A 17,199-nucleotide genomic window follows, 5' to 3' on the forward strand; every position below is an offset into this window, starting at 1 on the left:
CCTCTGCTTGCCCTATTTCAACACAACTTCCACATTTCAAGCCCTCTTTAGTATTATATGTAAGTTGGATACAGTATATCTTTTCCAGTAGACTAATAGAACAGGGAACATTTTTGTACTTGAATTATCTAATGCAAGCAGCCTTCTAGAGTGTCATACAAATCATTTTAAAGACTCTGTAAGTGTATTTGTATAAATTAAACTTTACACGCTAAGCCAGCAATCGCTAAACGTATTTTGTTTGTCTCCACATTTTCTTGCCCTGAAAATACATAATGCATTTATCAAGTGTGAAATTTTACGCTCCTATCTATAGAACACATGAAGCATCTGCCTTTCTGTTTAATGCAAATGTACATCTCATAATGTTCAAACACAGTACAATTGCCAGTACTGGCAGTATCACTGGGTAACGGTCACTGTCTGGATAACTGTTTTTTTGTGTTTGACACATTCACTATCTCTAGGATAGATGTGCAGCACATTGATATTTCTCTTTTTCTTTTTACTTCTCTTTTTCCTCACACATAACAGCTTCTATCAGCTCTTACAGATGACTTTCCATTCATAACTGTGGCAGTAAATTCACATTTTGTCCTTGTTCGATAATTAATAGTGTCATGTCAACAGCAATGACAAACATTCTAGTACCTATTCTGCCTCTATCATAAGACAGGCTATAGCTATGAAAAATTGCTTCCTTTGAAGCCTGTTTTCGCTATGTATTTGCCACCTAACACTCAGGATGACCCCTGTGACACATTTGGGGCTTTCAACATATTTCACAGTTATGTCTTCCGACCCCCTGCAGTTGCATAGCGGGTAAGCAAAGGTTTTTAAAGTGGATATCAAGTTGTGTCTGGCCTTTTTTTGACCACTCTGCATATAAATGGTAGACGTTGCTTGGCTGCAATGTCAACAAGACACATTTAAGCCATTTGACAGGCAACAAGCACCCAAAGTCATGTTTTCAATAAAACTGTGTATCTTCACCTACACGTCCGTGTCTTAGAGGCATTATCTTGTCAATCACATGTCTGGGAAAGAAGAGCCAGTCTATTAAATATAACTGAGCAAAGTCAATGAGTAATTTGCAATTTTACAGAATATAAAATGTATTGTTGTTATAAAAATGGGCAATTGTTGTTAAAGCACAAAGGATGCATTTATATTGTAGAACCATAAAGAAGTAAATGTTGAAATACACTGTAGGTAGGTTTTAAAGTTCTCATAATCCTTCACTGCTAACAGAAAAATGTGAAGTGACACATCAAATTATGTCCTTCATAAAAGATGATAGGGATTAGTGATAAAAATAGATGTATTTTTTATAAAGTGCTTTATGTGTGTATATGTGTTTTATGCCCAAGTGCTAGGCACAGCTAACAGACATAAGCCAGACAGCTGTCTTTATAGTTTATGGTTCAAAATATCAGTGATTATTTTTTTATGACACACAAACAAGAGGTCACTTTATGGACTTCTTACATTCTGTCAGCAAGTACCATTGCCTTCTACAATCTTAACACCTTATGGGGAAGTTTTACTAAAACTGGAGCTCACTTACCATATTTGCCGGTGTATAAGGCGACCGGGCGTATAAAACGACCCCCTAATTTTACATTTTATTAAGCTTTTTTGCCTGTACTCACCGTATAAGACGACCCCCCTTCCGAGGCTTCCGACGCTTCATATTTCTTCCTTCTGGAGCCATATCCTTCTTCCTTCTTGCTGGAGTTGGAGCCAATCGCGGCGAGCGATGTATTCAATTAATGAATACAAAGCCTGCTTGGATTGGCAGAGGCTGTAACATCAGGCCACTCCCCTCTGACTCTCAAAGCCAATCCGAGCAGACTACTGTATGTAGCCTGCTCGGATTGGCAGAGGTTGTTACTCCAATCAGAGCAGGCTCTGTACTCATTTAAATACATCGCTCACCGAGATTGGCTAAGTGGTATATGTAGCCGAAGCTACATACAGTATTACCACACATCCAGCAGGCATCTGAGCAGCTGACCCGGCGTATAAGATGACCCCTGCTTTTTGACCAGTTTTTTTAAGTGTAAAAGGTAGTCTTATATGCCAGCAAATACAGTAATCTTATGCATCTGTGCATAGCAACCAATCAGCTTCTAACTTCTGCTTGCTCAATTAAGCTTTGAGATTAAAACCTAGAAGATGATTAGTTACTATACACAGCTGCACCCGATTCTGTGTGCTCCGATGTTAGTAAATCCCCCCTATATCTGTTAAGTATCTTACAGATAAACTACATTCAAATATGCTTAATTAATTTTGGATAGAGTAAGGAATGGTTAGAACCTATGCTTTTGTTGGAGAAACATCCTTTATGTCCTGTTACAGAAAACCAGTTTTCCAGCTTATCACCCTCTCTCTATGAAGAACTTACAAGGGGCTGGCCACACTGTCTAAGGCCTCGTACACTTGACCGAGTTTCTCGTCAAAAACCAGCAAGAAACTTGCTGGGAGATATTTTTTTGCAGAGGAAACCGGTCGTGTGTACATTTTCGTTGAAACTGTCGAGAAACTCGACGAGCCAAAAAGAGAGCATGTTCTCTATTTCCTTGACGGGAATGGAGAAAATTGGCTTGTCGAGTTCCTCGACAGCCTAACAAGGAACTCGACGAGGAAAACGATGTGTTTCGCCCGTCGAGTTCCTCGGTCGTGTGTACAAGGCTTAACAGTTTCCTACTATATAATGAATGGGTAGAGTTAAACTTTAGTCTTTTATCCTTTTAGTAAATAGTAGTCATGAATATATGCAAAGTAATGAATGATGCATTTGACAGCAAATTACTTTGCAACTTCACTGAGAATATTTTAGTTATTCATTTATACGGTGGGTATAGAAAACAATCACCCCCCTGTAGTTATGGTGTTATTTGGATGGTGAGCTGTATTGGATTTCCGCCAGACATATAGTTAATTGTTGAGGCCAAATAATTACATTTTAGTCTCACCTGACCATACCACTTTTCCCCGTGGCCTCAGAATCTTCAAGGTGCATTTTGGCAAAGCTCAGTCATGACTGCATGTGGTCTTTGAGTAGTGTTTTTTTTTTTGCAACCCTCCCTTATTGTCACATGCACACAATGACAACTCTTTGTCATAAATTCCTGCAATTGCTTCAGAGTTGCTGTAGGCCTCTTGGTAGCCTCTCTGACCAGTTTCCTCCTGGCTATTTCATGCAGCTTGGAGTAAAGTCCTGATCCAGGGAGGGTCTGTGTTGTACCAAATACCTTCCATTCTTTTGCATTCATTCTTAATAGTCTTCACTTATTTTAGTCTACAATTTTTTTTGTATACATCTCCTGGCTTGTGCCTGTCCACAACTTTATCCTGGAGATCTTTTGACAGTGCCTTGCCACCCATATTTGGCTGTTTGCTTCAGTTGCACTACCAGGGACCTAAATGTTCCTGGAAAGCTCTTTTCATGCTGAGCTAATCAAAATCACCACAGCGGATTACAGTTGAAAGTCAAATCGCTTTGTGTGAAATTGAGAAGGTGATTAGCCACACCTGATTCAGTTCACAAGTCATTTTTCGGAGGGGGTGGTCCTTTTTTCCAACTCTGATTCAGTTTTTTATAATTTTTTTATAATTTTTTTCTGCCATGTTGCATTATATCTTTTAGCCTTGGTTCACACTGGGCTTGCGGGAATAAAGCCGTGCGAGTTCAGCTGAACTCGCACGATTTCACTCCCGCTTGTCAGTCCCAATTTCAGCCACGATTACAGAGACATATGTGCAGGATTCAGGATTTACAGGATGTAAATCGCAGCCCCCCACACAAACTACTTATTGAAATTGGTGCAGCGCTGCAGATGCAGTGTCGCACCGATTAGGATGGTGCCATTGCCGGCAATTGCCGCCAATTTGACATGTCAATATCAATATGAACCAGGGCTCACTTGGATGCTATAAGTTGCACTGATTAAATATGGCTGGATAAAACAAAAATGTGTCTGTCTTTATTTCAGTCTACAAAGCAACAAAATGTGATTATTTTAAAGGGGGTGATTCTTTTATATACCCACTGTATTTGATTAAAGTAGTCCTTAGGTAACTGACATTTTTACATTCTTGCCATGCCATATTTATGTCATTGTATTACATGTACTTATTCTCCCTGTAGTGGGTTATTTGCAAGAAAGAACTTATCAACAACTGCTGGAATAAAGTCTCAACCATGCAGACTTTGAATTCTCTAAAACTGTCAGGCTACACTGGGGAGCAGGGCTAGTAAGGAGTAAACCATGTATGTAAACAGAAAATATAGTTGCCCAAGTTTACAAACTATACAAAACATCAACTGCAACAAAGCATTAAAGGGGTTGTAAAGGAAATGTTTTTTTTCATAATAAGCATCCTTTACCTGCAGACATTCCTCTTTCACTTCCTCATTGTTCATTTTTGCTCAGAAGTTGCTCTATTTCTTCTCTGTTCTGTTCACTTCCTGCTTGTCTGATTTTACTGACCACCATGATGGGAGGCTTTACTTCGGTGGTCAGTAACATGCTCACCCCCTCCTGGGAACTACATCTGTGTGTCAGGACGCTCTCTACGTGTTAGAGACCTCAAGGAGGTGTGAATTACTGGGCGTGCCGCAATGCATACTGGGAAATGTAGTTCTTACATGAACGAGCGATGCAAACCAGCAAGTGAATGAGAGAACAGAAACTAGAATGCCGGAGGTGATATAGATGAAGGAATTTAATAGGTATTTACTCGTTTTTTAACAGAATCATTACACTATTCTGTCTGTCTACCTTGCAGACATTAATTTTAGGCAATTTTTTTTTTCCTTTACAACTCCTTTAATGCATACTGACAAGATCATTAACAAGGGCCCATGTTGGTTGGCTTTTGTTTGCACCAGAACTACTTTTCTTCCCATATAAGTCAATGTGAATGCAAAAGCAGCTTGAAGCATGTTGATGCAACAAGAGTGATTTTAGAAGTGTTTCAAATTGATATCCAAGCAGAATATAGCTGAAAGCAAGCAGACTTGCCCATCCACAGTAAGGCCACATGCACGTTAAAATAACGTTATAAAAACGCCAGTAGCTTTGCAGTGAGTTTTTCAACTTTTTTCAATGTTTTTGCAATAGCGTTTTTTTAGCGTTTTCCGTGTTAGCGGTTTTTATTTTTTTTAAGATATTATTATTATTTTTTCTTTTTCAATGGATCAAAAACGTTAAAAACCGATGGTGAGTGAAGTTTTTGAGCGCTTATCAGCGCTTATCGACATTTATCAGCGATTATCAGCGTATTTGCAGCTGAAAAACGTCTCAGAACCCACTATTTTTTATTTTTTTTTACTGCTCAAAAATGCCACTGCCCAAAACTGCTGATAACAGCCTGGACGCATGGACACATAGGATAACATGGAGAGTTTAATGACCAAATGCCCAGTGTGCATAAGGCCTAAAAACTAAACTTAACTCTTTCAATCAACATTGATTATTTGTAATCCTTATGCTGCAAGCATTAGTAAATAGATAGGAAAGTATATCATTGTTACTTTTTTTTATTCTTTTTTTCCATGTCTTCAGTTACTTCCTGGTTTCCAGGCCTAGGCAAATGATGCCATACATCCCAGGAGTTCGCAGGGGCATAGGAGGGGGTTTCTTAGCTAAGCACAGCCTCCTGTCTGTAAGCCTGAGCTAAGGGATCCCAGGAAGTAAATGCTGCATGAATCATCTGTCCTTACTCAAGATGACCACGACCAAAAATGCTAGGGGTGATTTCAAAGTGATTTTTTAGCAAAATAAAGCATGGAGACATGAATGGATGGGTAAGTTTACTCTGAATGTTAAAAGTGAATTAAATAGCGTTTTCGGTTTGCGGTGCTGAAATGCTGTGTAGTTTCACTTTTAGTATATATGTATACTTAAAAAAATAAGTAAAAGCTTATAGCTTCCATTTAAGCAATAAGAACATTTTAATTAGTCAATAATCTATTGGCTATGAACTTTAGAATACAACAGCAACCAGCTTTGCATTCATGGAATATATATCAATGCTTTGCGCCGACACCTCCTGTCCCTTTAAGAGGTTTAAGATGTCGGGAGGGAGGATGCGGTTGATGATCATGTGACCGCTGTGATTGGCTGTTACAGCGATCACATGATCGGGAGCATTCTGTTAGATGCCAGCAACTGTTGTGGGAGAGTGTGCAGGGCGCACGTGCTTGGCACAGCTGTGTTGGCTAATTGTTACGCAAATATGCGTCAGTTCCGCACCAAGGCCTACCCGCTGAGAGGCCGCGTATTTGTGTACTGTCGCCGCCTAGGGGTTAAATTTTAAGATGCCAATATCGTCGGAACAATACTGTATTTTGAAAAGCATATATTCTAATGGAATTATAGTCCGGATCCAGAAGCAAATAGTCATGATCCAGGTAGCAGTCAGTGAGCACCAGGAGGTCCATGAAATATGTTTGCAAGTAAATTGACCCTAAATTTGAATCCCCTTCTAGGCTGGTCAAACAGTGAAAATCATTGACAAAAATGACATGAATCCCTTGACCATAAACCCTAAGGTACTTGGTGGCACTTAGTTATCTGGCCTAATTTTGAAATCTACCTTTAGAAAATATTTCCATATAACAATAAAGCTGTCTTTTTATATAACTTCAAAGGCAGTTTTGTACGTTTGTGAACGATAACAGCTCCATAGAGCCAGGATGCTCTCTATGTTGCAGATAAAGGAGCTGTAGTCCAAGAGAGGGGTCAAGCACGACACTCCGCACCAGGGAGAAAGCCTCACATTACTGTGTGGAGTTACAGACAGAAGAACAGGAAGTGAGGATTTCTTAGAAGAAATAAGGACATTTAACCACTTAAGACCCGGACCAAAATGCAGGTAAAAGACCAGGCCCCTTTTTGCAATTCGGCACTGCGTCGCTTTAACTGACAATTGCGCGGTCGTGTGACGTGGCTCCCAAACAAAATTGGCGTACTTTTTTTCCCACAAATAGAGCTTTCTTTTGGTGGTATTTGATCACCTCTGCGGTTTTTATTGTTTGCGACAAAGAGTGACAATTTTGAAAAAAATGCAATATTTTTTACTTTTTGCTATAATAAATACCCCCCCCAAAAAAATTGATATATATATATATATATATATATATATATATATATATATATATATATATAAAAATCCTCAGTTTAGGCCGATACGTATTTTTCTACCTATTTTTGGTAAAAAAAAAATCGCAATAAGCGTTTATCGGTTGGTTTGCGCAAAATTTATAGCATTTACAAAATAGGGGATAGTTTTTTATTAATTTTTTTTTTTTACTACTAATGGCGGCGATCAGCGATTTTTTTCATGACTGCGACATTATGGCGGACACTTCAGACAATTTTGCCACGTTTTTGGGACCATTGTCATTTTCACAGCAAAAAATGCATTTAAAATGCATTGTTTATTGTGAAAATGACAGTTGCAGTTTGGGAGTTAACCACAAGATGGGGTTATGTGTTCCTTGAAGTGTGTTTACAACTGTAGCTGTAGGTGTGACGTCATTGATTCTGTCCCCCTATAAAAGGGATGACACAATCGATGTCAGCGCCACAGTGAAGAACGGGGAAGCTGTGTTTACACACGGCTCTTCCCGTTCTTCAGCTCCGGGGACCGATCGTGGGACTCCAGCGGCGATCGAGTACCGCGGTCCCGGAGCTTCGGGCCAGGTCGCGGGAGTGCGCAGTGGGCACGCGCCCGCGACCCATGGCTGGATACTAGTACAGGACGTACCTGTACGTGGATGTGCCCAGCCGTGCCATTCTGTGCAGGAGGCGGTCCTTAAGTGGTTAAAAGCAAAATCGAAGGATGAGGTAAGTAAAGGAGGACAGCACTAAGGTAAAGGAAGCTATTTTGGAAAAAAAAATTGTACCTTTACAACCCCTTTAATTTAATTGTGGTACACTTAGCCATTAACCTTCAGGATCAGAGAACTATGATAATATCGGGATGGTAGGTTCATAGGATTTGTAAAATAGCCATGAAATACTACAGGGTTATCGTGTACTGGTAAGACCCTGTGGTTTGTAAAAATCTGTAATCCCCTTATAGCTGTACAACTCTGCTTATAAAATATGTATGCAGATATGTGTTTATAGTGCTACCATGAATAGATTTACATTTATGTCACAGCTTTTTCAGTTTTTCAAAATGCAGTTTACTGATAGTGATAGACCATGTTATCTAAGGCAAGTACTTGATGACAAAAGAAAGCAAAAACATTACCATTTTTGAACAGGATATTGGAATAGCATAAGAAACGGTTAATAAATCTTAAGATACAGCACATTCCATAGGAAAAAATATTTTATTTTTTAAGAACAAATTCAGTTTGAAACAAACGTGGAATGTGAAATTTCAGAGCTTTGTTGTCTGGTAAGGAACAGGTTGAAGGGCTAAATACAATGTGAAACTAAAGCAAAAATTGTAAACCTAGGAAAAGGCTATTTTGTTTCTTAAAAAAAAAAAAGGAAACAAATATTTATAAACTCAGGCATAATACTGTGTTACTTACAAAATTGGACAAAAATTATTTTAAATAAATATTCATGGTACACAATTACGGCACATATATGCAGCAATTTGGCAACCTTTTTTTAACATTTTCTTCCTCATTACAGTGCAAAGGGAAATGACACTGCCTTTAAACAAGCGGTAGCTAAATACATAGCAAAAATTCAATTTTATACAAAACATTTTGCTTAGACTTTGTAAAAAAAATCCAACATTGCTTTATGTACACAATCTGGTTAAGAAAATCCATTTCTATCTTTTTTTTTTATTTTTACATGTGTAATTTTCTATATGAATATTTAAAAAGGTGAATAAGGCTACGGACACACCCCAAATCCAGATACAGTTCTCAACATATTTACAGCTTCACTTTGACATAATGGTGCAAATTCCTAAGTCGGGTGACTAAGGATCACATGATCTCACAAGCAAGGCATTTACAGAAAAAAATGTTCCAAACCTGAACCAACTTCTAAACAAAAGGGAACAGTTTGAAGATTGTCATTCGGCGTCAGACACAAAACAGACATAAAAGTAAAAGGCTGACACTATTTGCAGGTTGTTGCATCTGTTAGCAAGATTTTCACAGCTTTAATCTAAAGGAGATGGCCAAAAGATGTTAAAAAAAAAAAAAAAAATCACTTGATTGACTGTCGATAGCAGAGAGGATGGCATACTGTGGCAAAGAAAAGGCGATTACTGCCAGCTTAGTATACCATTATTTCAGGGTGCAGAGTAAATATGTGCATCATACAAAAATATAAAAAACTGTATTATGCAAATGTTAAATAAATGCCACCCTACTTTTTATTACTGACCACACATCTCTTTCTTAATGCCAACATAATAATCAGGTTCAAGAAAAAAAATAAGGAGAGCAATCAGTCTGGTGACAGTTTATTGTTGCAGGTGCTCCTTAGAGATTCAAGAACCTTAAATCGCTGCTACTAATTTTTTTTTCTTTCCATTTCAGAGAGCAAAGTGTTACCATAGAAACAGAACTGTGTTGATGATATCTGTTTTGCATAGCACATAAATGTAGAAAAAAAAAAAAAAAAAAAAAAGGAAAGAAGGTAGAAGAAAAAAAAAAGACATAAGAGAAAAATAACAAAGAAAAAAATTGGTATTGCGTTCTGTAACCTGCTGAAGTCTAGTGTAACATTTTTGCATTAAGGCAAAAAGGAAATTCGAATGCAGAAAATGACTGACAACACATTTTCTCATCTTTGTTACACTTATGATGCAGTAACACTGATTTCCTGCTTTTGGGCTTGAACTTCCTAGTCTGCTCTTGTGTGAGACGCCTTTAGAGGGCTTTGTTATTTTTCCTTTTTCTCATTATTGTTATTTTTGGAATAATGTTGTTTTCTTCCACCAGAAGCAACGTCTAATTCTGCTCCCTAACGCCAACAGTTAAGCCTATTTAACTGTTGCAAAAAATGGATTTCACATCTTCTGGTGGGGGCAGGCTGTGCAATATTAAATTATATATTAGTAAAATCTTTTTTTTTTTTTTTACTATATATCCTGTGTGCTATACACCTATTAAATACGTTTTTTTTTTTTAATTCGTTCCTGCTCTCCATACTAATAATTTATTTTATACCTAAGAACTGTAAAATGTTTGCCATATGTGCTTTTACTTTGAAACAGAGCACCAGCGAACTTCCATGTCAACGGCGATTCCTACACGGCACTCCCTTGGGACAGCATGACCACAAAGCAAAAGTGTCCAATGATTTATTTAATGAGTGCCAGATAAAATGGCTTTCTCTAACGAAACATATCAGTGTAGGAAAAAAATAATAATATTTCTTTTTTTTTTTTAGCGGGCATGTTGAACATATGCTCTACTTTGACCTTTGGTTCTAGAACTCAGAGGTCAGTTTTGGCTTCCTGCTATTATCTTGAAAGCTTTCTCTATCTGAGGAATAATATGGTCAGTGTAGCACCTGAGTCTGCTTATATATTTCAGTCACAACAGACTAGGAGTTTCATAAAACGTGTTCTTATTGCCTTTATCTCCAACAGTCTTGCCTTGTAACAACTTGCCATTGTCCTTCCCTACCTGCTTATGCTCTTTTCTAAGAATGCGTAGCGCAAAGTGTGTCACACTCCACTACTGGATAGTCCGTACTCTTTCAGCTACAGTCTTACTCCACTGCATCTCATAAGATATCAAAGTGCTTTGCTGCCGATGTCAATTTCTGTCCTATGCTTTATTTCAGAGGCAATAGGATTTAACTGCATTCAGCAGTTTAGCCTGTGGACTACTGGACTTGCTGACAGTTTAACTTCTTGCTGGAAGGCTCTGTATTAGCAAATACAATTTCCATAATATATTACCCATTCGTGTGTGACTGCGGTAGAAATGGATGGAACAAGAGTCTACAAAGGTTAATGTTCCATTAGTGATAAGGGAGGTGGAGTGAAAGGAAATCTTATGTGAAGGATAGAGCAACCCTAGACAACGGATGAAAATGAAACAGTGATGGACTAAATTTTAGAAAATGCAGATATCTGTGTTTTTTTCTAAAGTCCTAGACACAAACATTTACTGACAAATCCAGTATGCATTAAGAAAGCTAGTCGATATTAAATCAGAAGATTGCATTTCAAGATAAATAATCTAGAGCATATTTAAAATGCCTAAGATGAGTAATGTCCTTGAATCTGTCCATGTTAACCTGGCTTTTGAATATGCTTGGATGTCTGAAGCTCATGGCTTAGAGGGTGAACATGACCAGGGCATAGATATCAGAATGGGCATATATGAAAGTCTTCCAGCTTGCAGTGAACACTTTTCAGAGGAACCATCGGATCCCATAAACTGCGCAGCTTAAATAGGCTTTCTCTGAAAGAAGGTTTTCTCTTGTGCCTGTTCCCCAATGCAAGTCCATATTAATGCATAAGGAATCACTAAAAAACCCCATCAGGAAGCAACGGACTTTGAACTGTCCATACTATTGTCAAAAGGTACCACTGGATGCCTCAGACCTTGTAGTAGATGTTTGCTGGACTTTGTGGTGGCATCTCTTGCACAATGTAAACAGGATGTCCATAATCCCCACTGACTTTTTCATAATGTGGGCAGAAGACACTGTCTGCAGTCCTTAAAGGGATGATAATGTCACTTGGTTCTGAACCATTGTTATTGCCACCACGCTTTGGTGTGGCTAATGTACTAAGAGACAATGTTGTCGTGTGCTGGGGTGAATGCTTTCTGTGTCGTCTTCTGTATTTCAACAAAAGCACCACTAGAGTGATGATGATGACGATGAAGATGATGCACCCTGAAGCAATCCCTGCAAATAAGGCCACCTCAGATCCAATTAAACTTGTGTGTCCAGCATTTTTTCCATTTGTACTAGACCCTAGAAGAAAAAAAAAGAGCATTCAGCAAATATACATCTTAACGTAATGTAATCTTAACCTAGCTACTATTTTATTTGGCCAGGTTTAACATTTTAAATTCTCGGTAGAGCATACAAAATGAACTGGCTCGCAGCTGAACTTTGACAAAGCAATTACCCTCTTAGATAGCTAAATGCAAACACAGGGAATACATGATCAATATTAAACAAGACTTTGTGTCTCATAAGCTTACTTTCATGCAGAAGTTCAACCACATTGTTTCTGTTATGGACATCCATCAACAAAGACAGCAATGCCTTTGTATACGCCTCTTCTCGGAGCAATTGCTGGATGTCCTGTTACTCTTGTACGGAACAGCAATTCCCATAAGAATTGCCATAACTGTACAAAGCATATCCTATTGTGTTTCCCAGCAAATGCTGATTAACCTATTTAGTGCCTGCGGGAACTGCAGCCATGTTCCCTTATTATGATACCAGTTATATTGCTCGTCGATGCAGACGGCTGTAATGTAATGTAATTTCATGTACTTATCAGTGTTGAATAAGAATCTATCCGCACTCATGAAAACCAAAGTTAATTTGGGCTCCGTGGTAGAAATATTAATGATTCAGCTTATGTAATACACAATTAACTAAACAAATGACTGCACATCTGTTGTGCAGTAAAAAGTGTCACATTGGAACAGTCTGATATTCTGCTTTTTCAGCACAGTATGAATTAATTAGAATAATAAGTACATAGAGCATTATAAGCACAATAGGGGACATTATGGATGAACACATGGCATGGAACTCCTCCCATTTCTCACATCAGAAAGTCACGCCGCAGGATATGCAACACATATTTACAACAGTCTTGACACCTAACCTCTACAAGCTATATTATGTCAATTTTTTTAGGTTTCCATCAGTGAACAAAAGTTAACTACACACTGTCATATACCACCTATAAACATCACATAGAGATTTTTTTTAATTCTTAGACCAGATATCATGAACATGACTAGTCACCCACCCACTACCTCAAAATATATCACCAAGGGAATTTTACAATGGCTAACAATAGTTTTCTAATAACATGAAACAAACAGCAGCCTAAAGCCTAGCACACACAGGCCAAATGTTGGGCAACATCGGCTGGTTCAATAGAAACCAGCCGACATTTGGCCTTTGTGTTTAGCATCCGGTCCGACGGAATCTGGGCATTCGAACATGCATGCTGGAAAACTGCATGGCTGTGAGTGCTGATTGGGGGGTTCTGGTGGGGGGGGCTGCCCCCCCACCAGAACCGCAGAACAGCTCAGTGGGGGAAATCGGTAACATCGGATTGTTAGTACAGCGGCTCCGACCGGAGCTGTTAGCTTTTTTTTCGTTCAGCCCGCTGGGTTAAATGAAATAAAAAAACAAATGGTGTGTACTAGGCTTAAGGCCCCTTTCACACGGGCCAGATCCAGTTTTGCTCAGCAGCGGATCTGTCCAGTGATCTCCTGCTGAGCTAAGTGGCCAGATGACAGACCACTCTGCTCTATAGGCAGCAGAATGTCCATATATACCCGACTGCCCTCCAATCTGGCCAGACTGAGGGGAACAGATCCTCTTCCCTTTTCTTTGCTGGATTTTTCCCAAAGGTAGCTGGGTGTAAACGGATAAGCAGTCTATTTGCATCCGACTGCCCATAAAGGAAAATAGAGGATCCGATAGGGTCTGTCTGAAAAAGACAACCGGGCCTCATCGGATCTCTCGTGTGAAAGAGTAACACAAAAATACTCCTTAGATGCTGACCCACAAATCCCAGACTGTTATAAATATGTCTATTCCATGGCGGAATTGGAATAGGAAGGATGTGATTTAATGCTTCACCACACCTTCATAGAAAGCCGAATACAGTACATAATAAAATACCTATCTTGATTTGTACAGGCTCTTGCAATGTAATAGATATTTTAAGAGACTTGAGAGCAGACCTGCTGATTTGGGACTGCATGAAATTTCTGCTAGGAAAAACACATTTATTAAATATTTATAATATAGAAAAGATGTATACCTTCAGGGCCATTGACAAATGGACTAGTGGTAGAGCTCTTTCCGTTGGTACCAGACTCTTGATTTGGGCGTCTTGTTGGGTTTGCATCTTGACTAGTACCCGGAGAGTTAGGATCTACACAAGAATATAACAAAATCATCATTACATTGGAGAAAAAACAACATATGATATGCTGTCAAAAAATATTGTATGAAATAACACAGGACTAGAAGGTGAAAAAAAGAAATCCATTGTGTACGTGTTTAAAGGGTAGTGATTTTCTTTTTCTTTAAGAAAGCACAGAATGCAAGCTATTTTAGACACTTAGACTGTAAAACCATCTGCAGAAACTATAGGGATTCTCACAGTTGGCAAGCAAAGCTCTGCAAATGACATTTCAATTTAGCAGAGTGAGTTGATTGACTACTAAACCAAGTTCTAATTAGAAATATTATTCATTCCTGACACACACTAAGTAATCTATACATGTGGGCTCAAGGAATCTTGAATAGCTTGTATAATAAATAATGTGCATTCACAAAGTGGTTGTGAGTGATTCTTTGACAAATACTGATTCTATAGACTATTGATTCTGCTTAGATCAATCCAGGAAGAACTACAAGGCACACAATGTGCAAAATTAATTTGCAAGTAGACTTAAAGTGGTTATAAAGGCAGAAGTTTTTTTTATCTTAATGCATTCTATGCATTAAGATAAAAAACCTTCTGTGTGCAGCAGCCCCCCTAATACTTGAGCCCCATCTCTATCCAGCGATGTTGTAGGATTGTCTCGGCTGCTCGGGACTCCCCTCCTCATTGGCTGAAACAGCAGCGCGGTGCCATTGGCTCCCGTTGCTGTCAATCAGTCAGCCAAAAAGGAGAGAAAGGGGGCGGGTCACAGCTGTGTCTGAATGAACACACAAAACTGCAGCTCGGCTGCCCCCATAACAAGCTGCTTGCTGTGGGGGCACTCGACAGAAGGGAGGGACCAGGAGAGCCAAAAAGAGACATGAGAAGAGGAAGATCTGGGTTGCTCTGTGCAAATCCACTGCAACAGAGCAGGTAAGAGCCGGTTCACACAGGGGCGACCTGTCAGGCGACTCAGCCGCCTAACAAGTCGCGGTCCACAGTAGTCAATGGACTACTAATAGGAGCAACGCAAGTTGCTCCGACTTAGAAAAAGGTTCCTGTACAACTTTGGGAGCGACTCTGGGCGACTTGCATTGACTTCAATACAGAAGTAATTTTGCAAGTTGCCTCTCAAGTCGCCTTGAGATCGCCTTGCCGAGTCGCCCCCAGAGTCTAGCCGCCTGTGTGTGAACCGGCTCTTAGTATAACATGTTTATTATTTTTAGAGAAAAAAGAAAACAAGACTTTACAATCACTTTAAGCTAAGAACGAGGCACCTTTTATTTTGGTAAAATTTATAGCATACCTAAATACCAAAAGATAAAAGACTTAGCCTAAAGTAATACTTTTCTTTAATAAATAACATTTTTAAAGCATTAGCAAAATTATTACAATTTGCGTGGAATGTTAAAAGCTTAGAATCAGATGCCATACACTCTTTTGCAGAGGAAAGGTTATATATCAGAGGCAAAGCACTAATTTGTTCTATAGAGGATACATTACTCCTTGCAAAAAGTAACTTTAATCAACTGAATTAAACTGGTGCTTTGCCATTATGAAAAATCAACTTTGCAACCAAAGTCCACTTTACTAAACATGATGGAGATTTCAGTGCCCAAGCACTAGTCAACTAAAAGGGCAGCTGTTTATTTTTCTTGTTTCTGGTCAATGTCTGTTGATTGTCCAACATTACAGAAAGTCAACATATGTAGGTAGCAAGTACCCATGTGCACAATGGCTGTGTAACTGCTTCCACAGATCATTTTTATGGGTAGAACAATAATTCTGTCATGGGAAGGTTTACTTTCCAGTAAATAAGCAGAACTGTATTGCACTTACTACCTGCATGTTATTGCTCAAAATTGGTAATACTGATCTGCTTGGGAGATCGAGCAACGTTTTATCTTAGTCCTTACCTTGAGCAACTTTCATAAGAATCTTCATGGCTTTAGTAACACACACTCCCCCTTCCTGGTTATCCAAACCCTCTCTTGAGCCATTGGATGTAGCTGTTGAATAAGATAAAAAAAATCTATATTTAAAACCAAAATATATATACATTTTTAACAGCACACTAACAATTCCACTGGTGACTTATGACCGCATTTCAGTCTAGTTCTATAAACACTGTAAATTCTAATCTAAGGGCTTTGAAGGTGCCTCCTGAGGTTTGCTGATTTCGAATATTTTCCCATGTTTAAGTCATTTATTTTATTGTATAAATAAGTTCAGGAAATTACAGGGATGGTATAATGTATCAGTTAATTGTTACCATTAACAATAGTAACCTTCTTCTTGTCAACTCAAGTCTCACAATATTTCATTAACACTGTGCAGCAGGTTCATGAGTCAGTACAAGGATTCATTGTTCTTGTAAGGACTTTCAGGAATCAAAGATGGTGGCTAACATTTACATTTTTAAAGTATGCACTTTGCCAATAATTGTTGGGCCAGAGCAAGGTTCCCATGATATGATATGGTCCATAAATGGTCAATGACTAGGTCTTTGACCACAGCGAGAGGTTTCTAATTTACCCTACAAATACAATATTATATGTGCCCTCATTTGGAGAAGCTTCAGCTCACCTTCTTTCCTGGACATAGAAAGTAAGAGGAAAACTTTCTAATGGGGAAACACAGGCACCAATAAAGACTTTATGGAGTTTCTAACCGTTTTCGCTCTATCAATATTTGAAGCAAAATGTTGTTGGAGTTATAAAGTCATGATAACTTCTGAATACATCATTAAGGGAGCCCAAAACACAACAAGACAAGGTCTCCTTGGTGTGTACAGATACTGAAATAGAAATGTAGTTTTCCTTCCATATTAGAGAGTTACCCTGCATTATAGATCTCATTCTTAGCACAGATCATTGCATTGTCTATTTAAGGACTGTTCATGAATAGAGCTCTGACTTGTATTTTGTCACTCACAATACCCTGGTACTAAAGGAAAAAGCTTAATCTGCATCCACTAATTGTCCTAGATACTTGTGTTATGCCATTGTATGAGTTCAACACCATTGTACCACCCATCCATCTATTGTAAGCAGCTTGCTGCATCTCACAATACCCATAAATCTCTATTTTACTTCCCTAAATGTATTC

At 38.7% G+C, this 17,199-nt stretch overlaps 1 protein-coding gene across 1 annotated transcript in view; it reads right to left on the bottom strand.

The window, feature by feature from the left end:
- Positions 1–8,337: 8,337 nt before the first annotated feature.
- The window catches only part of EFNB2 (ephrin B2), a 58,126-nt gene continuing 49,264 nt past the window's right edge, over positions 8,338–17,199 (bottom strand). Inside the window, exons 3-5 of the mRNA XM_040336194.1 lie at positions 16,008–16,100; positions 13,984–14,097; positions 8,338–11,936 (exon numbers count right to left, since the gene is read on the bottom strand). Coding sequence (XP_040192128.1) covers positions 11,554–11,936; positions 13,984–14,097; positions 16,008–16,100 — 590 coding nt within the window. The 3' untranslated portion in view covers positions 8,338–11,553. The remainder of the gene's footprint in view (positions 11,937–13,983; positions 14,098–16,007; positions 16,101–17,199) is intronic.

This window comes from Rana temporaria, chromosome 2, assembly GCF_905171775.1.
Source record: "Rana temporaria chromosome 2, aRanTem1.1, whole genome shotgun sequence".
In the NCBI taxonomy this organism is placed as follows: domain Eukaryota; kingdom Metazoa; phylum Chordata; class Amphibia; order Anura; family Ranidae; genus Rana; species Rana temporaria.